Here is a 26,429-nt window from a genome sequence, read left to right as displayed (position 1 = left end):
CGTTCTCCAGGTGACGACAGCTGCGGGTCGTGGCTCATGTTGGCGTCAACAATGCCATCGACCGTGGATATGAATACGTTCTAAATTCCTTCAGAGAATTGAACTCGGATGTGAAGTGGGTGGGTGGTGTCGAGGGGTTGATGTGATGCTTAACTAGGCAATAAGCATGGGATAACCGTGGGCCTACAGATAGAGGAAGAAGTGCTTTGGGCTTACGCAAAATTTTGAGAAAAATAATGTTCTAGTTGAGGAGATATTGCATCAAAAGGTTTTCCTTTCGCTATAAAAGACGACTGACCACTTGGGCTAACTTAAGTTTAGTTGTCTTTCTAGGGCCGTATATCATATACTCGGTAATTAATATCAGTTTTTCAATTGCTAGTGATTACAGGGAGTAATACTGAGTATACTGTCTAACATAGTGACATAAATGCAATGGTTTAGGAGATTTAGTTAGTTACTTCGTGCAAAATGTGTATGTTGGTATGACTGAAAAATCCATAGCATCCGTGGGCCAAGCTCAGTTAAGTGAGAAATCAAGGGTGTCCTAATATGCTAAATTTTCTAATCAAATTCAGTTGATCTACTCCATATGAGAAAATGAAATTCAGAGCATCATGAAAGAGCTTTAATACATAGTGGATGTGTATGCTTGTAGATATGCCACCACCAAATTTCTTTTGTTCACTACAGAATAAAAAAACTGTTTAATCCACTGATAATAAATGTATAGATTTGTTTGTCCATCAGCAAATGTCCAGCTAAGAATCATTGCTATTCTGAATTAAGAGAAGTAAATGAGTACTTCAGTTTTCAGTAAATACCACAAACTTGGAAATCAGATGACAGTAATATGACAATGATATGAGTTGTTTGGTCCTTCTGCACTTCATTGTTCACTGGCAAGCAAAGGAGTCTGAAGACATAAGAGCACACTTAATCAGTCGCAAGAAGCAAAATATATCCAAGCAATTAAACCAAATTTTAGAGAATGCATTAAAAATTACCTACATAATTTCCCATCCAATTATTTTCAATGAAAATAAATCCAAATCAATATAATATTGGTTTCATTTTATGACACACAATACATTAATAGCTCTACAAAACAGATTAAAAGGTATAATGAAGAGAGAGAACATTGTATATTGAAGCATAAGATTTTAGTGAATAAATACTAAAACCATACAAGAACTTTTCAACAATATTAACTAACTTAAAAGTTCAACTATTTAATAAATAATAAATCAACAACAAAAATACCTATTTAAGTACTTATTTTCAGAACTTGATTGGCACTCAAAAATATATGCCAATATCTATGCAAAAATAATACCATCGTTTTGTACAAACAATAATAATGACATTATTTTCCTTTTTTTTTGGTTTCCACGATTATAGAAATATATCATTGTAACAGTAAATACTCAATTCTCGCTATTTTTAGAGAGCGCAAAACTATTTTCTAAGGCATGTAAAAGAAAATATATTTTTGATTGAAAAACAAAAATAGATTTTCAATATTGAATCTCTTTTTTAAAAAGATTCAAATTTTAATAAAAAACGCTATCTTTTGATATCACGGCAAGCTATAAAAGTTTCTCAAAATATATTCAGCACTCCTAAGGAAAATTCCTGCAATTGTCATCATAAGTCATGGTGATGCTTAAGATGCATAACAGCATTATGGTTGAAGGGAAACACATGATCCTCAGGAAATTCTTGGAAAAAATCCACGTGCTGCAATTTTTCTCTTATTGTAACTGAAAATAAAGAGTACATATCTTTATTAACATCATAATTACATTAAAAAAACATCAAATATTAAAACTAATGACATCTTTGTGGCACATCAGAACTTAAAAACATTAAGTAAAAGAACATGATATTTTCTACGTTAATCTGGGAATAAAAGAATACGCAAAAGCAGAGTTATATGGTTCATTACTAAAACATTGAGAAATGAGCAGTAAAGCAATCCAATATGATCATTGGATTGCATACACTGATATGATCATTGGAAGCAATACACTGATATCTATTACCATTCATATGTACCTCCTCAGCATTTCATTCAACTAAATTCTCATTTTCCTCTCTTCATATATTTCTATTTATCACGCATTAGAACTATCTCCTTCCTGATGCTAATTTTATTCATGATTGAACTCCATAAGAATACTAGCGGATCAGAATAAAGTTAAATGCATGTATTGCAGTCTATTGATTGTTTCTGAAGTCAGTGAAGTTATTTTTTTGACCCAGCAGTTGTTTGCCTATCGGTGAATGCAGATAACAATGTCCTCAAAAATCATTGCTCCCGCCAATTGCAAAATGTCTGCTGTTATTCGATTTTTATGCACAAAAGGATCATCGTGCCCTCCAGTCAGTAGTCCAACGCTCTACCCCTGGACTACCGCGATATATATTATGGTGTAGGTGAGGAGGGGAAGGAGGTGGTTGGAATTGGTCAAAGTTGGTGGGGATGGCAGAGGGGACAGGGGCAGTGGGCAACAGCAAGTGGGGAGGTTAAGGTCCGAGCAGAATGGAGGTGGTCAGTAAGGTTCATGGTTGGTGGCACGAGGCATTTCCTTTGATGAGAGAGAGGTTGCCATCAGTGAGGAATATCTTTAAAAAAAAGTCATTGAGGATATGACCTTTGTCCACTTGTCTTCTCATCTCCAGCTCTTCCAATATGTCTATTTTACACCCTTTTCCTATAAGGTATAGAATTTCAGGGGTGAAATCACCTGCATATCCCTCCTCCAGTCCCTTCCCACTTGCCGTCACTCACCACCCCTGGCCCCCTCAACCACCCCCATCAACTTCAACCGATTCCAGCCACATCTTTCCCCTCTCCTCCACCATAACCGACCTGTACGTGTAACTTTGTACCTGAGGATGACACTGATGCATCGAAACTCATTGTACCAAATGAAAAATTTAGTACAAAGATACATTGGTATTTTTTACTTCAGTGGTAATGGATTGTCACGAAGTTAAGCCTGGAAACATGGAATTTTTCTAATGAATAGATTTTTTTATGATCAAACAGACCTAACTTAAAAAACAGCCCTCATCAATATATTCTCCTCCTCCTACTGCTGGTACATCAGTATGGGCAGTTACTTGTCAATTATTAAAGTAGTTTTCACCAAAAGTGTCTATTTATATTTTAATAATTATATCAATTACTCTATTCTGGCTTTTTATACAATTAAATAACAACATATAACAAAAACCTCATCACCACTAGGAATTAGATCATCCATTGTACTTCTACTCATCCAAGTCACTGCAAGTCACGAGGAAAACATTAGCTACAACAATTGAAAACTGAAGGGAAATCTTACACTTCAACTAAATTGACATCTAATGCCATACACCTTTTACAAGCAAAATCATTAAAGACTTATTCATTACCTGAGCAATATGTGAGATACACATCTATACTCTTCTCCTTTAGCTCATGGTGTATACTCAATAAAGTCTTGGCGGCAGCAGGATCAAGAAATGCTATGCATGACATATCCAAAATAACAAATGAGATCTGAAAAGGAAATATTATCCTTTAACGACCAAAATGTTAAAAACCACAAAAATTAGAATTAATATACAAGCAATGATTCAACTATTTGAATTAAATGAAAGATGACAAAGGTGGCACCAAGAAGGAGGGCTAAGAGAATGCCATTCTCATTTTAATTATTCACATACTTAATCTTTTTTAGGGAATTATTTTTACAGAATGCATTTGAATCTCAATGAATAACATTATTAAGAGGACCTAAGTCCTTTAATGAACCACAAATGAGTCTTAATGATTAACTTTTGATACTAATGATCTGATATTTGAGACTTTTACTTCCCAAAGTGCCTGATGGACTATAAACACAAGTGAAAGTCTGGTTAAATATATTACATATGAAAAATAATAATAACAGAAATTAAATACCTTATTGTCACCAGATTTTATCTTGTCATTAACAATTGAATATAACTTTGATTTGACATATTCACTGTTGGCAAAATGCATTCCTCCAGCTACCTGCAAAATGGCTATTCTTGGAATTTCCAAAGCCTAAAAACATAGAAGACACACATTAAAGTGCCAATAAAAAAATCATGATGAAATTTGCAACTAACTTGAATTTCTTACAATAAATGACCTCAAATTTAGTGCTCCATTAATTACATTATTATAATTATTATTGATATTATACCAGTTAAGGTAGGTTTTGGATGGACAATGGCACAGCAATATATTTCCTGGCCACTCATAACAGAACACAACATGATATAGGACAACAAAATAAGTCCCTCTTCAATCCTGCATTCTTCCTTCCTCCCTTAATGCCATCCAACATTCCTTATCCTATTTCTGCCCCTTCCTAACATTCTCCCCTCTATCAGTCTTTAACATCCCGTTGCCAATCAATATGCTTTGCATCCATTTTTTTGGTCTCCTTAGAATTTCTACCAACAATCCCCTCTTCTTCCCCCCCCCCATACTTGGCACCTCCTCATTTGTTTTCCTTTCGGTCCATTTCACCTACTCCATTCTTCTCCACATTCTCACATTTCAAAAGCCTCCAATCTACAACTATCATCCTGCAATGCAATCTGGTGTCTCATGGTATTACAACTACTTAGAGCAACAGTGCCCCCAAAGAAACCATAAATGTTAAAAATAAGCTCCACACGCTACAACTAACAATTTTCACATGGAAATTGATCATGCATTTTGAAAATTCAACATGGTATTTTGTCTTAATTTTACATCCTATATTGCTCTCAAAATCCATAAAATTTTCCACAGAATTCCCTCTAATCTGAGGGATTCAAAAGTTGCCAAAGAAATGTAAAATGAAATAAGAATAAATTCCATCTTAGCAAAGAAACGTGTTTATGCCAAACACACTGGAAATTTGGACAGTAGTAAACAGCAGGGAAAGTTAACGTTACACAGGAATGTACATGGATTAAGTAATTAGGTGCTGGAGAATACTTTTGTTTACCCCACATATGGTGATGATAAACATTAACATATCACAATGCATGTGCTTCACATATGAAAACCTATTTATGACAGATAAAATATGTAAATAATTTGTGAAAAAAATGTGAAAATAATTTGGAATTGGAAAGGTGTCTGCTGCAAAACAATACACAAAAACCAATCATATTAAATCAGTTTCAATTGCCCTGAGCGGGATTGAGAGGAGTTTATGAATGTATGACATTGCATTTGTTACACAGGGTAAGTTTTGAAATTATACTTACTGCTTGGTAGTGGCCAATATCAAGGTACATATCAGTTCCAGGAATATTTCCTATTTGAATGATCTTCAGCTTTTGCCCAAGTAAAATGATGGTCACCACTGACAAAAAAATACCTATTCCAAGGCCAATGTCAATGTCAATTACAACAACACTGACGAATGTTATCAGCCACACCAATCCATCTGCAGTGGAATGCTGCCAAATTTTCTTCAAGTCCAGCACTTGAACAAACATTCCTTTCAATGAAACAACGACTATAGCAGCCAAAATACACTGAAATATAAATTAAAACACAGATAAAATACTACAATTAAAAATATAAATAAATGGAAAATATTTTTCTTACTAATAACAAAAAAGAAATTTAATATTTACAAAAATAAACCCTTAATCTACAGAGAAATAACCTTGCTTGCAGCAGTTTATTTTATTGGTGATTTTAAAAACAAGCGTAATCTTCTTCCACACAATCTAAAAATGTAACGATGGTAAAGTAAATTAAAATATAAAAATACAATACTTGGGAGCTGTAGTAAATTCTGAGAGCATTGCAAAATATGAAAATTAAAATACATGTGCTTTATAACAACTGAATATTGCTAGCAAAAATATTTCTTGATTTCAGATGGTGCATTGAGTGAATATCACCTAGACAAACCTGTGGTAATGGCTCAAAGAATGGCCCCACCCACAGCAGTACTAGTAAGAGGAAGCAACATGACACCAGGCTAGCCATTTGAGTTCTCCCTCCTGTGTTCTTCTGGATCAGACTCCTAGATAATGAAGCCGCAAAGGGTAGACACGAAAAAAATGATGCAAACATATTCGATGATCCCTTTAAAAAATTATGAGCAAAAATACTACATTAAAACATGTTCCACTTATAGATAATAATCAATACAGTAGAAAAAATATAACCCACAGATGCCAAAAGCTCTTGATTTCCATTGATCTTGTAGTTAGCTTTCCTGGCAAAAAGAGATGCCATTGACATGTTAACAGAGAATGACACAATTGCGATAATCAGAGCATCCACAACAACATTCAACATCAAGTTGAATGGCGGTGCAGACGGTCTTGGAAATCTGAAAAATAAAAGGGAATCCTGGGTTAATGGAACTCACTTAAACTATCCAAAACGATGATAGAGTTTAGCAATTTCAACAAAAAAACTTCAAAGAAAGCACAATAATATCTACAAAGAGCTGTTATTCAGGAAGGATAAAACACAGGTGATATTTAGTGGCGAATGCATATTAGATGCACATACTTTACATAGAATGTAGCTCAGCATTCCAAAAATGGTTGGCAAAGAATCATTCAATGAATCAATAGATGGGAAATCGTTACATTACATTTTTATAATGCACTCAGGCCATTACAAAGTGATACTTAGTTTAAAGTATAAATCACCAGCCTTAAAATAAAAACTGAGCTAAATATTTAATTAAAAGGAAAAATGAAAATTGGCATATTTCATCTGCACAAACATCTGCTGCTACTCAATGGGATCTTTGCAGGAATTAAAAAGACCAGAGGACTCAACAGGGAAGCCATGACCATGCAGCTGTATGAGGAATGGTGAGAAAAGCAGAAGGCCCGCTGTTATTGAGAAGGCTACCACAACTGCCAGCCCTGGGGGCAGTGGGGTAATGTCCTCATCTGCCAACCCTAAGGCCACGGGTTCGATTCCCGCCCTGGAGGGTTTTCCTTCACCAAGAAGTCGGGTGTTTGTAATTGTGTCCATAGTTGTCATTGTTAATAGTCCAACGTAAAGAAAAGGGTTGTTTTCAGATTAATGCTTAATAAAGGAAAATTTTTAAAAACTAATTCCATGCGTATTTGCACATGCCTCAAACTCCTCGTACAATTGATGGAATTCTTTCATCACTGAAAAAGGAGAGTACATCATTATTTCCAGCATAAGAAGCACTGGTTCCAGAGGAGGGGTCCAGTACCAAGTAATAATGATCTGCATGCTTGTGATTCATACAATTACTTAACTGCATAATTAAAAAAACAATGCTCATGGTAGAAAGCTGCTGACTGACTGACTGACAGACTTTCCTTTATGGAAGCCATCAAGTTATCTTAACTGCTGATCAACTGCTTCCAGATAAAATTCACTGATCGATGTAAAAGCTTGTGCATCTATTAGTTTGTGATGCTTGTCCATGGAGTGTTCGATAAGGTTTCCAATCCTTGGTTTTGTTTTCCAGCTACAATGGCAATGGAACAATGGGGCTGCCAAAGTGCGTGAATTCCTTCCAGCCAGCATATGTATGCCTGTTGGAATATGCAGTCTTTGCAGTTCCGCAAATTTCTAATTATATCTAGTATTCTTTCCCGAGAATGCCTACTATCAACACTTACTTCTACAATAACAGGAAGACAAATCCCGATTCGTAGCTTACCACTTCCATGAACTCGAATCAAGAATGCCACAGAGTGGAATACAGATTGGGAAGAGATCACGAACTAAATCCTTCTCCTCCGTACCACAATGCAAGGCACAAAGCTTCTTCCTGGCACTAAAGGGCTGCCTTTCAGGTACCAATAGCCCAGGAAGCAGTTCAATGTTTAGTAGTAGTAATAGTTTTTAGGGGAGGCGACCGACAGCTAAGGTCATTTGCGCCATAGGGGATGGACAGGAAAGGATGTAGCGTGGAGAGAAACCCGGCGTCGGCATTAGCCTACTCTTTACGAAAGGCGCCAAGGGGTCCACAGCTTAACGTCCCATCCGACGGACGGCGTACTCACTCAAAGTGTCCTCCACAAAGCACCTCAAGTAGGGATCGAGATACCTCTGAAAAATATTCAACACCGCCGGGATTTGAACCCGCGCCCTCAGGGTGGGAAGCCAGTACGTTAGCCCCCGCACCATCTCAATCCCCCAATGTTTAGTACACCAACTATTCATAAGCAATAATATTAATAGGCCATTTCAAAATGTTTTTAGATTACCTACATGGTCACTGACAACCATGGCTTAATTCTAGTGATGATTCTACCGCAATATCCACCAGTGTTTCAGACATGGTATAAGCATTGGTTTAAGCATTGGACATTTTAGACATTGATAGGCGGCAATACCCCACTACTGAGTCTACAGGATTCACATGCAAACTACAAGCACAATGCTTGGATCTTCATGGCAGTAATATTTTCACACATTATTAAAATATGTTTTCCTCACAATCGAGCAAAAATCATGCACTTGCAAAATATTTGGAAGAAAAATGTTCGTTGTGATGGACTATTTTAACAAATCATCCCAACCACGGACTGTCCGCATTGGCTGAAACTATCCAACAGACAACAACATTTTATCAGAGTTGGTGACCAAGAGATTTTTTATGGAAAAAGGGCAGATTTTGTAAATGTATTTTTTAAGCAATGCATGCAACCTAATTGTCAGCAGGAGGTCGTATGCCTCCCAAGTGATAAAGATTAGAAAAAATGTATAATAAGCATAGGAATATAAATGAGGGTAAATAGAGTAGCATACCCAGTAGGAATATCTCCAACTGTTGTCACATTGTAATTTGCACTTAGATTGCCATATGAGGAAGCAAATGCTCCAAATACAACAGCCAATAGTTCTACTGGTACAGGCACAGGTAACTTTTTTCCAATGGCAGGCTAAAAATAAATGTCCAGAAATGATAACATATAAGTGACTGGCAAAGTACATGGAATTAAAATAACCATGCACAAAATGATGCAAGAAAATCAAAAGACCAATCAACTCTGTACTTTAAAATACTGTAAATTTCAGTTTTTGATAAGCTCTGAAGGACATCATCTATACTGCAAAAATGACTATGTAATGCAAAAACAAATATGTAATGCAAAAAACATCCAGTAAGTGACTGAAGGAACATAAAAATATCACAAATATCTTAAAAACAAATAGATCAGAAAATATTCAATTGTTCCCGGCTCAACCTTGTGGAAATTCATTTTAATAAAATTAAGAATAAAAAGTAACTTTCCACTGTCCTTTATTAGCGTACAACCGGTTTCAACGCTCAAGCGTCATCATCAGGTACAAATTAAACCAGTCGCAGTTCACTTATATACCAATCATGAGGCAGAGGAGGGGTGGGTGAGAGAGGGGGGAGAAGGAGGCAAAAGAAAATGGAGTTGCGATTGGCGTTGATGGGGAGGGGTAAGAGGGGTGTTAAGTGTCAGGACAGATTCAGGACAGATTGGTACATAAGTGGACTGCGACTGGTTTAATTTGTACCTGATGATGACGCTTGAGTGTTGAAACCGGTTGTACGCTAAAAAAGGACAGTGGAAAGTTACTTCATGTTCTTAATTTTATTAGATCAGAAAATATTTACATATGTAAGCCTCATAAACAAGAGTAACACAACATTATTAAGTGTATGTGCATTGAAGCTTTATTTACACTTCCTATATTTAACAGCATATAAGGTGAGCTCATGTTGGGCAGTAAATATTCAGTAAAAAATTTTTTACGTTTAAAATTCATTTATTAATTCATGCATGCATTCAATAATAATCGATTTAATTCAATGATCACTAAAGAAAAATCAAAAGGCAAATAATCAACTCCCTTAAACAATATTCAACTCATGAAAGCTGAATTAGAGGCATTGGAGGAAGGGAAATATTGCAGGTAATATCTATACACATGAATGAATACAATAGATACACCTTTCAATGTTAATATGTTCATCAACTATTCTGGATTCATTAAAAAATTAGTGCATCAGGACCAAATGAATGTTAATTAGAACATCTGGAATGTAAATAATACAAGCATATAAAGGTTCCAATTCAAATAATTCTTTTCCAACTGGTGAAATAAGCCAGTTTGCAAACCTACACAATTGAAAATAAATTATACTCTAAAATCTCTGTATCATTACATGCAAACATAATGCGTATTTACTGGAGTAGTCCGAAAAGTTTCCAACCTATAAAAATACACCCAAGACATTTTTTTCTGAAAATTTATTTTTATTTTTCAAAATAGTCTCCTTTACAGTCTACACACTTTTTCCAGTGATGCTCTTTTTTTAACTTTTTTAACCCTTCCAAATAGTAGTTGACATATTTCTCTGCAAAATAGGCATTTACGTACGTGAAAACCTCCTCATTTGTTGAAAATCTCTGTCCTCCAAGCAAAACTAAAGATACAGAAGAAGCCGACAGATTTGGTGAATACAGTGAGTCGTCTATCAATTCAAAGCTCAATTCATGAATTTTATCCATTTTGACCACCAAGGCGTGAGCAGGGAAATTGAAAGTCCTATTGGAAAAACACTTTTTTCTTCTTCAAATATGGTTCTTTTTTTTTAGCAATTTCTGTCTTCAGATTGTCAATTAAAGACGCATAATACTCTTGTTATTACTCTTATGAAGATAATCGAAGAACACAATTACTTGACTCTCCCAAAAAATGGTCACCATCACCTTCCCCGCTGTGGAACCGTCTCCACATTTTTTCGGAGCAGATTCACCCGTTGCAGTCCACTGTTTCGACAGTTCCTTTTTCTAAGGGATGTAGCGATGGATCTAAGTTTCATCAACAGACATAAATCGATGCAAAAAATCATACTAAATTAGTTTAAATCACTCCAACACGGCCTTGAAAACATTCACTTGAATATGTTATTGATCCAAAGTGAGAAAACCCAGCTCACAACATACTGATAGCTTACGAACGTCCAATTATTCTACATCTACATCTACATAATACCCCGCAAGCCGCCGCAAGGGCGTGTGGCGGGGGGTGTTAGGTCACCAACCGTAAAAAGAAAAAATTCCACATGCAAAAGAACAACACGGAAAATTACACCTACAGCAGCAAACACACTCATGCAAAAATCCCTTCATCTAACACTCATAAATTTAAAGTAAATATAAAATAAAAGTAAATGTAAAAATAAAAAAAAAATTATTCAGTTAATTACGAAAAATGTGTTCTTTAAATTTACCCAAAGCCATATAGCTTGCTATCTCTCTAGCCTTAATTCGACGATCATTCAGTAACATTTGGTGAGTTTTTTGGTTATTATCGGTGATTGTTTTTGGTTGTCCCAAAAGCCCATCGCCAGCCAACATGGTACAGCCATGTTTAAATTTAGCTGCCTAAAATTTCACGCTCGTAAATTTTGCTGCAGAGTCCCTGTACACAGTATCCAAAATGCCTTTAATTTGGGTAGGTGTATTGCCTTTCATAAAAAAAAATATTTAATGACAGCTCAATACTCAATTTTTTCAATTTTAATTAGACTGCAAATAATTTTTATTTAAATGAAACTCATTTATTCTGCAAAAACTCTGACAATGACTCACTCAAACGATTGTCAAACAATAACTGAGAGTCCAAAATGGCTGATATTTTGGAGAGTACCTTTCAAAGCATGCGCAACACACATTCCCCAACTCTTGATTAAGAGTGCAGCCATCTTCATGCTGAGTTTGGAAACTTTTCAGACATCCCTTGGTTTCATTTTAGAATTGGATAACTCTTCATTAATTTTCCATTCCGTTCAAATCTTAATTTTCTGACACAAAAACTTCTATGAAACCATCTATAAAATAAATTTATATTCAATTGGGACTACTCACCTTAATTAGTTCATTGTAAATTACTAGGATTAATATAACAGGCAAACACACAACCAAGGCAATCAAGTTTGTAGTCTTAATTTTTTTAAATAGGTCCACGTACGTCTGAAAAACAAATAGAAAATTATAGCAAAACTGAAATACTTCATACACTATTGTATGAATTCCTTTAAAAATTAAACAAGATAAATTTTAATGGATGACATATAGAACACTAGATAACACATATCAGAAACACCTATTAATTACACAGATATGTGTGATGCAAGATCTGTCACAAAAGTAGCAAACTTATTTTTTTCCAGATAGATGGACAGATGGGTGGTGGTTTCTCTGGCTGGGTTCAAGGGAGGGGAGTCTCAGGAAAGGCTGGAGGTCGGTGGCATTTGGCTGCCAGCCTTCGGGTGGCGCAGATTGTTTGCTTGTCATACCTCTTTAATATGACCTCTTCATGCTCCATCATGATATGGTTATTGGAACAGCACTCCTATCAAATTTTGCATGAAACTGGGCAAAACTTGAAAGACTCATGACATGCTCACGGCAGTTTATGGTGATAATCCCAAGAGTGGATTGGGTGTTTTTGAGTGTCACGAGTTGTTTCAGGAGGGTGGAGAAGATGAGGAAGACGCCGAATGTTCAGGAAGGCCTTCCACCTCAAAAAGTGACAAAAATCTTACAAGAGTGAAGGCTTAGTTGGACAGGGATTGCAGATTAAGTGTTTGCATGGTTTCTGATGAACTTAATATCCTTAAAAGTGTATCGACTAGTAACTAAAAACATGGGCATGAGAAAAGTGAGTGTGAAGTTGGTGCCGTGAGTGCTCTCAGACGAACAAAGAGGAAACACACGTATCTGCCAAGAGCTTCTCGACCATGTGAGTGAGGATCAAAATTTTGTAGAGAATACCCCATCAGACTTCTTCCTCTTCTCCCGCCTCAAATCAAAGGTGAAAGGACGTCACCACGGTTTGGTGGAAGCATTATAACAGATCGTGATGAGGGCGCCACATTCCAGAAGACGTAAGGGACGTGGAAAACCCACTGGCAGCAGTTTGTTGACATACAAGGGTGCTACTTCAAAGACTTTTGAGTGAACATCAATTCAGAAAATAATTTTTGCTTTATCAACTCAAGCCATCCTAAGCAATATTGTGGCACCTGATATATGTAACCAACTTCTTGCTTACTTGAGGACTCCTAGTTCAGCAGTATTCCGACCAAAAGACATCATTGGCATCAAACACAGAATGGAAAATTGAGCATTTGAGCCTCACGAGTTATCAATTCCCTTTGTTATTCTACCTACACTCTAAACTTGTAACTGTGCTGCAGCAGAAACTCAAAAATTAGCCTATTCTTCATGAATTAGAGGTAATAGCTAATGAGATAATTTTCTAAATGGTTTCAAGACTACCTTTGTCACGACACATGTAATTCTTTCGTTTCATGTATTCTTAAGCTTACCCCAGTTCTAAAAATCATATTTTTTTAAAAATCTCCCAGCCTTTTAGAAGATGACACAAATTGCTGAAACCCAATTCGTATGAATAAAAATACCATTGTGGAAACTACAATTTTTAGTTATCATTTCTCTCCAACTTTAAAAATTTGTTATAAGGTTAACAATTTTTATTCTGCCCATTCTTATCTGCCTACACTATTTTCATAAGATGTTTAAAAATTTTCTCAACAGTTTCACTGATATAAATGTTGATATAATTCTTATAATATGTATAAGTGCCAAGTTCATATAATGTACACTTAAGCATTAATCAGTATGGTTTCTAACATCATGAAAAAATACCTCTTACAGCATCCCATTTCCCAAGTATCTATTTTAGGTACATAATATATATCAAAACCTTCACTTCACAACAATTCACTAACTGCTCTTAACACTGTTTTTCTCTGTCAAGGTAAAAGATGAGAGTACTACCCAAGCATGTATGTTATATTATAACATTTTAATACATAACAACTAAAATAGAGCAAATGAAATTCTTGGTACCAAGTGGAAAACTGCACTGTTTTGGATATAATTAATGCATCCATTCCATTATATCATACATGAAGCCTCTCAATATGTTACTAGGTGTGCTTTGCAGCAAATTTAAGGGTCACATCCATAACCTTGAGCAAGACTGAATTAATTTAATACTTAGGGAACTATTCCATAATGTACAGGGTTCGTCCGGAAAATAAGTGTACTGATATTTTTCCCGCCGCTCCAGGCGCGCCCAGCACCGCTCTGACGGGCTGCGATTGGAGGGAGGTATGCTGGCAAGCGACGCTGAAAAAGGCAGTCGGCTCTGAGCTGTGGTGTAGTGAGGACCTCTGTTAACGCGAACCTCCACGCTCGACCCACGTCACGGAACGCGATGCCGAAGCAGCGTTATTCCATCAAATTTGCGGTAAAGCTTGGGAAATCGTCTACCGAAACTGTCGGTATGATTAACCAGGCTTACGGGGAGTCAGCCATGTCCAGAAACATGATCTTTCGGTGGCACAAGATGTTCGTGGAGGGCAGAGAAGAGGTCGACGACGAACCACGGCCTGGACGCCCATCAACGACACTCACCGACGAAAATGTGCGAAAAGTTCGCGATGTACTGAACTCTGATCGTCGTCTTAGTGTTCGGATGATAGCAGAGCAGTGTAATCTTCGAAAACGAGTCGCCCGCGTCCGGCCAGCGATCAAAAACATCTGGCGGCTGCATCACGACAATGCGCCGTCTCACACCGCGCTTGTCGTGTCGGACTTCTTGGCCAAGCACGGCGTAGCAACGCTGCCGCACCCGCCCTACAGCCCGGACTTGACACCACCGGACTTCTTTCTGTTCCCGAAGATAAAGAGGAGTTTGAAAGGAACGCGATACGGGACTTTGGACGCCGTCAAAGAGGCCGTGACGACGTGTCTTCGAGAGGTTCCCGATGATGCCTTCGCGGGAGCGTTCCAGGAATGGGAACGCCGCTGGAACAAGTGTATCGACTCACAAGGGTCCTATTTTGAGGAATATTAGCTTAAGATATGTAAAAGTGTAATAAATTTTTTTTCCTGAGCTCAGTACACTTATTTTCCGGACGAACCCTGTACGTCTTATAATCTATGTCTCATAATTTATGTACTAGCCATAAAGATATGTGTGCTAATACACATAAACACTTACATAAATCACTTTCAGTGGACCAGTGAAACGAGCAACTTTAATTCCAAACAAATGTTTAACTTGACTAGTAGCAACATGGACAGCTGCACCAGTGGTGAAACCACTCACTAATGTATCAGACAAAAGTACACTTAGGCCGCCGAGCTTGAACAACCCGAGAAAGAACTGAAAAGGAAATATGATGCATAAATACTCCAAAACATAAGAGACAAAGTGGGAGAAAAATACTTTTTAAATTTGAATAAAACAGTCATTAGCCCACTAATTTCCACATCAATATGAAATACATATTAGTTTTCCAAAACATTGCAAACATCATGAAATGATTAATATACTGTTACATAAAGATATTTTTTCTTCCTAATTTTCAAATAATTTGCTTTGGACAGTGTTTTGCATTTTTGTAACAATGGATGCAAGTGCTTGTGGAAACTGAGCTCATCAAATAGCTGCCTGGTATGGTGTGCATGGTTTAGATACAATGGCAACTGACACAAGGTGACTTTATGTAGCCAAAGAAAATTTGCATTTATTATGGATTTTAACATACAATTTAATAATTTATAAATTAAATAGATTAAAATTTTTTTAAATTTTCATCATTTTGATAAAAAATATCACTGAAATCACACAATACACATTATGCTTCTCATACAGGGTACATAAAATTTGCAATTGTAAAACAAAAATAATGGTCAAATTATTTGGCATGAATGCAGAATGTTTGAAATATTTCCAGAGGAATGTAATTATTTAAAATGATTAACTGAAAATAACAACTTATATAATGAGGCGTAAAAAAGAGAATAAAGCATTTAAATAAGAATTATTCAATTGTTATTTAAATTTATAGCCATCGAGAAAAGAGTGACACTGGCATTTTTGGGAAAATTGATTAGCATCAGTCACAGTCATGTACTTTAACACTTAAGAGGTTTAGCTGTATTCTATAAGCCTCCATTTCCCATTATTTAACACAGCAATGTGGCAAACGTTACCTAGCGTAATGGGACTTCAATATATAAAGTAGACCTAGCATTAATAGTTAATGACTAGCGGATAACAATAAGGATGAACACTAGGATGTTTCATTGCACACTTGACCATATCAAATAACCATTATATCCCTGGCAGCTCTGTTTTTATGATTACACACCAAAAAAGTTGAAAACTTGAAAGTAAAGATTTGAGGCAAGCAGAAAATATGAAAAGTAACACTCAGGGATTGTAAGAGGATCTGTAAAATGATACAATAGCAGATATTTAATTGTAAACTGTTCTTTCATGGTTCCCATTGGATATAACTGATAAATAAAACAATAAAGAAAATTATTGCCAAAAACTAATTAGAAAGCATAATTTTTCAATTATACCATGCACCCAGTATAAGATACCTCTACCACACATTAATTGAAAATAATTAATTTCCCATTGAATCTGTTTGAAATTTCCCATTTTTTATTTCACCCTGAATGGAATATTTGAGAAGTATTAAACATCGGGTATAAGAAAGGTAAGGTTCAAAGCAATGAGTTGACATTATTTTAGTCCAAAAACAGCATCAAAACGATTACATTGGACAAATAACAAAGAAAAACAAATGATATCATTTCTAAAGTTACAAACCAAGATAAATTTCTACACCACAATAAAACATGATGATTAGTGATTCCTCTATGCTTTCAAATTCCAAATACTAATGACATTTCACATATAGTAGCCACAGAGAGATAATTGCAGAGTTCCACAAAATTCAGTGTCCATCTAACTCTGCATTTGATATTTAAGACTGAATCATGGCAATCTGCCCTAATTTATGGCACACAGCACAGACTTATTAATATGTAACAAGGAGCTTTGGCAAACAAATGCCTACATTATAAACATCTACATATTTTTGCAAGTCATTTGCCCTGACTTTTCGTATCAGAACAAGATTAATGGCTTTCTTCCTTGATTGACAATAAAACCAGAATGGTGCTGTTTAAATTTTAATTTTGACATACCACCCATAATCATGACATTCAGCTGTGAATTTTGCCCTGGTTTATAGCAGTCAGTCTTACGTTTTGGTGTGTCAGCTCTAATATTTGGAAGCCTGTCCTGGAACCATTTCATTATTTTGTAAATCAGCCCCTGAAATGCTAATAACCAGCCATGAACTATGATTTCAAGCTTCATTCCTCGCATCCTGCTCTGCTCGTGGCAAATGATAATGATTAGTTGTCTTCAATTTTCAGTAGTTAGCTCTGATTTTTTGCAGCAGCCCTTAAGAAGGTTATGCAGCAGTGTATGCAGTAAGAATCAGGATAGGTCACCTCTTTTAAAATTTGAAGTGCTTTTTTTGTTAGTATCAGTTCAAGTTCTTAGGGCAAAATATAGCTTTGCATTTGAAATATATAGGTGCTGCAACAGCACACAGACCATTAAGTCAAGCATATTTTCATGATTTTCAATACATTTAATGAGATACAAGCACAATAAATGGTAGGATCAGCTCTTCCCTGGGTTTTCTGGTCAATTTTTATCCCCAAAGTACTCCTTAGGTTCAAAGTTTGTATACTCATATAAATTTCATCTAAGCCATCTCACTGCATCCAAGGTTGATATCTTATGGTGGTGTGAATAAAACCAAACATATGATACTGCCACCTGCCAGCACTAAGGTACATTGCAAAAGTGGAAAAAAACTTATGGGACTGATTTTCTAGACACAGAATGTACCATATTTTCCCATCGATAACACTCATGTTATCCATATAAAAATGTTCAGATGATCGAAAAAATGACGATGTGCGTTATGCAATGAAAATTGAAAAAATCTAAACATAGACATATTTTTACACACACATCCGATATAGATGTATTTTTACTCACACCATATATAATTTTTACAGGCATATATATATATATTTTTTTTTATATATGTATATACAGATGATACATGATACAGAGATATAGACAAATTCATGATAACTACAAAGTTCTGGGTGCGAATTATCAATGGGAAAACGGTAATTAGAAGTCAATATAATTTATTAATCCTAATAATTAATATTAATTTATACTCTGATGAAATAATGACATGGTGAAGGGCAATTGAAGAATTTCAAAGTCACACACAGCATTTAGTGAGGTGGCACGATCATAAAGTCAAAACAGCACCGGAGCCTAGTGCAGCCGCTTATGAAGTTGCAATATTGTGCATGTTAAATGCATCAGGAGGTGATCACGCACACATACAACCCACATACCTGCCACAGGCCAACAACAAAGCAAACACAAGTTGCCACTTCTATAGGTGTGTATCCCCCCTGGGTTGTCACTTGCAATGGGCTCTCAGTAACGGTGCCATTAAGCGTTGCTTGGTCAATTCCTGTTGTCGGTTGAGTCGAATATTCTGACACAATTTTCCCAGTCATCATACATACCACAGCAAAGGTTCCTAATTAGAAATATATCTTTTTCACTCACAAACCATGGGCATCCTGGCACAATGAGACATCAGCATTTATCAGCAATTTGACTCACCCATTGAAATGTGCCTCGATGTACCCATTAGAATGTAGATGAGAACAGGAAAAAATGCCATGTAAATTCCAACTATGGGTGGAACACCTCCTAACATAGAATATGCCATACCTAAAAAAAGAACTTGATTTCAACAACGGATGATATAGCCGTTCCATTCTCAACAGTCTTACGACATGGTGTGATGTATATGTACGTATGACACGGGGCTTATCCAAGTGGGGGGTTTCAACAGGCTCCAGTGACGGTGAGCAAATTTGAACATGATGTCACAGCTAAGCATGTACAAGAATAAAATGCCGGTCGATTTTATCAGCCAAAAATGGTAACTAGGTGAGTAGGAACTTCATTTACTAATTATTATCACAAACAACCTTAGCTGTACGTCACCTCACCTGTATTAAAAACTAACTAAATAGAGAAAATCCAAAGTAAATCATTTGATGTTTTTATGCATGCAAAGGAATATCAAACAGATACCTAATTATAAATTGCTAAATACAATTGCCTAAACACTAGAATAAAATTTTTATGAACAGTTGTCATAATATTTAGCATAAAAGAATATACTATTAAAAATTGCTATAAGGAAGAATACAGAAAATTTGTAATGTAAAATACAACATGGGGCAGAATTTCTTTACAATACATAGAGAGCATATTGAAATCTATAAAGGATAAAACTATGGACAAAGGATATCTTTAGAGCGAGGTCACTAAGAGACAAAAAATGTTCCCAAATTTTCCATCAGAACAATGGTGAGTGATTCAAGTGATGAAATGCCATTATTATAAGGTAATCTACTGGTTAAGGTAGGTTTTTGGATGGACACAGCTAATAAATAAAACATTTTGTGACTCCTAACAAATGACAAAATCCAGCATCCTATTCTATATCAGGTCCCTCTTCATCTCCGAGTACTTTCTTCCTCCCTTCATCCCGCCCAACATCCCTATCCTGTTCCTTCCCTTTCCTCATTTGCCTAACATTCTCCCCTCAATTACGGTCTTCAACATCCTACTGCCAGCCAATACCCCCGTCATCCACTTTTCCTGCCTCTATAGGATTTCTCCCAACAAACCCCTCTCTTCGCACACCATACCAAGTACTTCCTCATTTGTTTTCTTCTCGGTCCATTTCAATGCCATTGTGTCACAGAATCAAATCATCATGAACATGATGTGCCTTAAATATATAAATATTTTTCAACTGCTCATTTTTAGCTTTTTTAATTTCCTTAAGATATCACTCCTCAGACACATGAACACATAATTATAAAAGTAAATATGTTCTTCAATGAAATGAGACGTTTGAAATTATTACTACTCAAAGCATTCAAAACTATTGTTGCCTTGAAATGCATATTAGTACACGACTCCGTTAAAAATCACTGCTGCGGTATCTCCCGCAGTTTCTTTGGAAATCAAAACTATAAAATATTTACATCTAACCATTATCTTGTGGACTAAAAGTGATTGCCCCTCTTGTCAAAGTCTTTCCCCATTTACAGCTGCAGTATCTTCTATTAAACATACACTTTGGTGACACATAAATAAAAATATTTTAAATGTAGGTAATTTATTTAACAAATTGTGAATTGAAATAATATACTATGAAATTAATAAATATACTGCAATATAATACATATCTATCTATCCGTAGAGATTATTTACTTGTCCTCTTTTGTATTTAAAATACGTAAATAGTTTAATAACTGATCGTAACACTTTTCCACTTGATAACATTTTTATTTTATGGCCAGGTTTCGATGTATTACATCGCTATCAGGTGATGATGATGTAATATATTGAAACCTGGTCGTACAATAAAAATTTTATCGAGTGGAAAAGTGCTACGATCAGTTATTCATTGTGTTCAACTTCCACCACATCATGCCTGAAGCTACTTCATTTGTTATGTAACATGTTGCTGGGCAAAAGAATATGTAAGCCCATAACCACCATGATGGCAGGTCATGTCAGGTCATGGGTAATGATAAAGAGGTCTGGATTCCAAGAGTGCCAGCATGGGATTAAAGGAGCTCCATGGTTCCCTTCTTTGTTTTCAGTGTGATTTATTTTGCTAGCCCAGCCATTTTTACCTAAAAAGATAATTTTTTGAAGAAAAGGAAATCCTTGTACATTAATAGACATCAAGCTGTTGGCACCCATTCTGGATCCTATATCGCAGCATTCTAGATTCAAAAAACTTTCAACTTAGCTAACAGCTTGACAGGATAGAAAAAATGTGCCCACAGAGTAACTCAAAAGACTGTCGACCTTTTGCTGAATCATGATTAGCACTTAGCCGCAGTAGAAATGTCATTGGAATGGCTGCATACCTTGAGGAATGTGCATAATTGCTACCGTGAAGCCAGATATCACATCATGCAGTAGATATTCTTTCCATGAATAATTCCTCATCCATTTCAAAATTGGGAAAAGGCACAGTACATTATTTTTACATGAGATCTGTTTCCCGAATTCTTTAAATTTATCCCATCGATCTGTAAAAAAAATAATAATAGTCAACATTGGAAATTTCTTCAGAAGCCTTGCCTTGCCTGAATTAACATTCTTACCAATTCTGTGAGGTCTTTGATACATATATAATTCATCAAAATTATTTTGAGCAAGAAGTTGTTCATTTAAATTCATATCACGAGGAGAATTTGATTCTTGAATAAGAGGTGACTCTGGATTCAAATGTTTGTTTTGGTTTTCTTCCAAAAACCTAAAGAGAAGAATTATAAAGTAAGTATATGCTCATTTAAATTTAAAAACATTGGCAAGATATACACCAACATTAATATTTTTCATAACTATTTTCGCAGTCCACTTTAAGCATTTTTTAATGAAAAACATATTGACATTGAGATCAATTAACAATTGTACACAATTTAATTTCTGAATATGTATTGCCATTGTATTACCACTCCATTTCTTACACAAATCCTACAAAGTATATTTAGAAATGTCTAGCTACATCATAAATCGTAACATTTAGCAAAACTTCAATATCTAATAGGATTTCAATATATTGACTGGGAATCTTGAGATAATGGGTATTCACAATACATTAAAGAACTCACGAATGTGACCACATGATTTAGGTGTTATGATTTCACTCAAATTAGAGTAAAAACAGAGAAGCATTGCATATCCAACATGTCTAAATACTGTTCATAAAATTTCAGGACGGCCAGATAGCGATTGATTCTCAATATGCAGGGTGCTGTGCAACGTGCATTGTGTATATGACACTGCAGTTGGAATTATGCATTTTACCTGATTTAGTACATTTGCCGGTGAATTGTATAAAAGCATTTTATCAAATAACACATAACGTAATAATCTATTGAAATGTAATGAAATAATTGACTTTGTAATTCCACACACTTTTGTGTGTGGAATTCCACAAAAGTGTGTGGAATTACAAAGTCAATTATTTCATTACATTTCAATATGTTATGCAAATTCCACAAAGTTACGCCTGAGACAACAAATTGTAATAATCTATCATTAAAGGGAGATTATGGACAGATATAAACTCATCAAATTACTTGTAGCCTAAAGTTCCCATAAGAGGACATTAAACCTGCTAAATTATTGGATTCTATCTTGAATTAAAACTGACCCGAGGCTTCCACGCTACTAGCATGGCCATCAAAAAATTATCTAAGGCTCTCTATATCCTTAAAAAGCTAAGTGTATTTATTCCATCTGAAATCTGCATATTTTGCTTTTTTCCAATCACCTTGGCTATGGTCTGTAAATCTGGAGGCAAGCCCCAGGTACAAAATCAATTTTCATCTGACACAAAAGGGCTATCAATAAGCATAGCCTTTGGTAGTCTGCAGACCACTTTTCATCAGATGTAAAATTTGGACAGTTTATAGAATGTATATTTTCAAAATTCTGGTGCATGTAAAAGATAACTTTCATGAATCTCCTACAAGGTGTGAAACTCATGATCACAACACAAGATAAAAATCTTTTTTTGTAAAATCAATGCAGGTTAAATTAATCTGAAAAATGCTGTTCAAACATAAGAATTAAATTATTTATCCACCGGCAACTGCAACAATAGTCAGCTTTGCCAATTCAGATCAGTGATGTACTCCTGGCTATATATTCAGGATATGAATACTTCTCTCGTAATGTTTCTGCTTATGCTCTTTACCTATTATACACCTGTGTTTGCATGGTGTTTATTGTGAGTTCCATTGTATTTTGTGAACTCACCGACTAATAAATATTATTATTAAACACCTTTCATTTGCCTTGCATATAAAGACAACCTGACAGGCCACACCTTTAAACCTTCAATACCACATTCAAATGTTCCTATCCTCATTCTACTACATATGACCTCGCTATTTCCTCAACTTATCTAACTTGCCTAACACTCTACCCTCCATCACAGTCAGCAATGTTATGTTTTCAAACTGGAAAGCATTGTTGTCACTGAGTAAGCAAGTGCAAGCGATGCAAAAATTGACAACATATTCTGGACATTTTATTTGTTTTTATCATACCTAGACATTATGGTAAAAAGCTCATTCTTATGCATTTGAGCTGAAGTTTTTTATTTCATTTTCAAAAATGTACAGCATCAATGGTTGAAAATTCTATGAAAGCTCAACAGCCAACTGTTGACTTCAGACAGAATTTTTTGCCTATTCTCATGATCTGTAAAAAAGTAGCCTAAGGAGGTATCCACAGTGTTATGCAGCCTAACACAGTCCACGACACTACCTCGTACATTTTCCTGATATCTGCTGTGGCTAGACAACTGTGGCCTCTTGAATGCTGTCATGGGACACTAGGAGAGTGAGGGGAAAATATGCTGAAGGAAGAATAGGCAAGGGCATGTGACGGGCATCCGCTGAAAAAGATATACCGTCTATGGATTTTCATTGTCAATTTTGCGGAGGGCCAACGATAACCCTGCTGCTGACCTCACGCTCTCCGGACCTATACATTGCCTTTCGAGAGGCACAAGACTTCAACTACAGACCACAATAATCGATTTAACGACGAGACTACAATAAAACAATTGGAAATGGCTTTCCTCAAAAATACTAACAAATATGCATACATTAAACGTTACAATTAAATGGCACGTTGTCACGTTAACGCAATACAAGAACAATACTGGCAAGGCTATGAATACCAAATGAATGCGGGAAGGCAATCAAAATTTGAGCATTTCACCCTAATTCCACCTTAATACTAAAATGTACTGCTCGTAACAATCTCACAATATTAAATAGTCTTACTTACCGAAGAGGATATCAAAATATAAAAGTGCTTGATCATCGAGATAATACGTTAATATCAGTACTGATTACAGTGGATTAGCGTTAAGAAGTTCTATGAATACAATCGATATGAATGACAGTACTCTCTCACGAATCTGTACGCAATAAAACCTTTTTCGAAACAATATAATAGTAATATTCTTTTATCCCATTCATTTGACATTGCTGTTCAAGAATTGATAGTCAACAGGTACATCGGAATTACTGATATGTTGAGGTGACGTGGTACTTCACAAATATTGAAATAAATATTTGACAATACATACCCTGTTGTTTTGTCCTTCATTTCAGTGCTTTTTAAAACCGTATACGGCGAACAAGTATTAACACAGACGATTCACTTGCCCTTTTGAAAATACAGTTACTTTCACACTCATAACATTATCACTTTCCTCTACCCTAATCGCACATCGCTGCATTTGAAACTGTTGTACAACTTGACTCCTTCTTTGATTCAGATGATGAAATCAAGAACCTAAGGTCACTGGTAATTACACCCATTATTATAAAATCAACATTTACATCTGCGAATTTATTAACACTGTTAAGAAATTGGTGAAATATGAAAATGCCTCAATTGTCTTGATTCCCTCTTTAAGGCAAATTCTGTAAATAAATTGAATGGAAATTTCACACACTTCGACCAAACACCATCACTATTTTCAATTTCGTATCGCCCTGGAACATTCATCTCGCTAAATATGACAAGCAGGGCAAGGCTACAATGTTTATCCTCTTCTTTCGCTTTTTCAACGTAAGAGGTACACACATTCAATGAACTATTGCCAACGCGTCGTAGAGCTTAATGCCAATCACGAGTTGTTTCAAGGATCTTTCGTAGTAAACACATATATTCCGCAACGTTTGAAATCACAGATATTCCACTACATTGACTCCCGACTTTGTGTTTGAATTAACTTTAATGACTCGCTCAGAGATGGCGTTGTTTTAAAATGAAACGACCCTGATTGCTAGATGTTGTTGACGTCGGATGTCCACTGCGAAGTTTGAATGTCGTGTTATGGTTTCATTTTTTAATTCTAAAGTTTTGTGAGTTAACTTTCCAATAAAGCGTTAAAGGTAGTGAATATCTCATTTTATTAGATATAAAATAATATTTACATTATCGGTGACATATGTATAGAATCTAATTGCGGAAACATTTTATTACAATAACAGCTAAACTATTTCAAATTCTGGAACATTAATGCAATATTGTTTTCACCATAATATTTGATAAGAGGCATTTCACTAGTAGTACATTATTCCAAACTACTCTAGTATTTGCTAGGCAATGAACCTCCAATAACGGGACAAATGTTAGAATTGTGACAATTCACTTTAAACTCATGACATTATGAAAAATAGGAATGCCTATGTCTCCTGAAATAACATTTGAAGTTTAGTCTTTCCTTTCATGCTTGATGATAATAAATTATGACTATGCTGCAATTACATACGTTATTATATCATAAATGGTGTTGGTATGAAGTTATTACTACTGAAATCATTAATGATAATATAATAACATTTTTTATTTCCCCTGGAGACCAATTACGGGGAAAACGTACAATAAATATGATACGCCAGGACATGTAATATTAATAAACAGTTTAAGGTGAAAAGATAATAAGAGATAATTCAATAAGCATAAATTTGTGATATCTGCATTGCAGAGTCTTCAGAGATCTTCCCAAACAAATATTGTTTGTAATTTTTGACTACAGACAGGCTATTTCACTTTTAACCCAGAGTTAGCATTGTTCGATTTCTTTAAATATTGACCAATTTTATTATCATGATCAGTCTTCAGAATGAGATAAGTATGTTCATAATGCACGCACATATGAAGAGAATGACATAAAGTCATCATATTACGGTATTTAAATCCAAAAAAGACATTAAAAACAAACAGTCGTTAGGAAAAATTATGTATTTCCAATTTTAATGTAAAAAAATCATGACAAAGTGCCTTTTCAATTAAACAATACCATAACTAACATGAATACTGACTAATTTAACTCTAGAAACCTTCTCAATATAAGAGCAAATAGAAAATAAAATGAGAATTCTAAACTGTAAAATAAAAAGTCAATTTGATGCCTCATAAATTAAAGATAGAAGATGGACAAAACAATATCTAATTTAAAAGAGTTTTAGTACCTACAAATTACAAAAACCTCCAATTTACTTGTATTATTTTCAAATTGAGTAGCTGCAGGGGTGATACGGTGGAAATCGAACATAATGAATAACTGATCGTAGCACTCTTCCACTTGACAATCCTATTATTTTGCTTCAATCACCATGTTTCTACATTATAAAAAAACATCCTCAATATAACGGTTCAAACAAATCTTTTCATATTACCCTAACTCAACATCCCTGTCATATTTTACTCCACATACTTCCATGATAGGTAAACTGTACCACCTGCTCTAGTTTATGAACTCCTATTTTAATTTTTAACCTAACCTTTGTTTCTTTTAAACCATATTACCTCTGTTTCATCT

At 35.3% G+C, this 26,429-nt stretch overlaps 1 protein-coding gene across 1 annotated transcript; it reads right to left on the bottom strand.

Moving 5' to 3' along the window:
• Positions 1-1,059: 1,059 nt before the first annotated feature.
• LOC139700799 (prestin-like) lies at positions 1,060-24,805 on the bottom strand. The gene is made up of 14 exons (XM_071599221.1): positions 24,183-24,805; positions 21,175-21,326; positions 20,935-21,099; positions 18,593-18,703; positions 18,316-18,506; positions 15,062-15,226; positions 11,893-11,997; positions 8,792-8,925; positions 6,206-6,368; positions 5,942-6,118; positions 5,284-5,556; positions 3,956-4,081; positions 3,424-3,550; positions 1,060-1,763 (listed from the first exon to the last, which is right to left on the bottom strand). The coding sequence occupies exons 1-14, from the start codon at positions 24,200-24,202 to the stop codon at positions 1,648-1,650; spliced, it is 2,025 nt and encodes a 674-aa protein (XP_071455322.1). The 5' UTR covers positions 24,203-24,805; the 3' UTR covers positions 1,060-1,647.
• Positions 24,806-26,429: the final 1,624 nt, after the last annotated feature.

This window comes from Hetaerina americana, unplaced genomic scaffold, assembly GCF_022747635.1.
Source record: "Hetaerina americana unplaced genomic scaffold, ioHetAmer1.1.p SCAF_11, whole genome shotgun sequence".
Classification (NCBI taxonomy): domain Eukaryota; kingdom Metazoa; phylum Arthropoda; class Insecta; order Odonata; family Calopterygidae; genus Hetaerina; species Hetaerina americana.
This window is presented reverse-complemented; position numbering and strand designations above follow the sequence as displayed.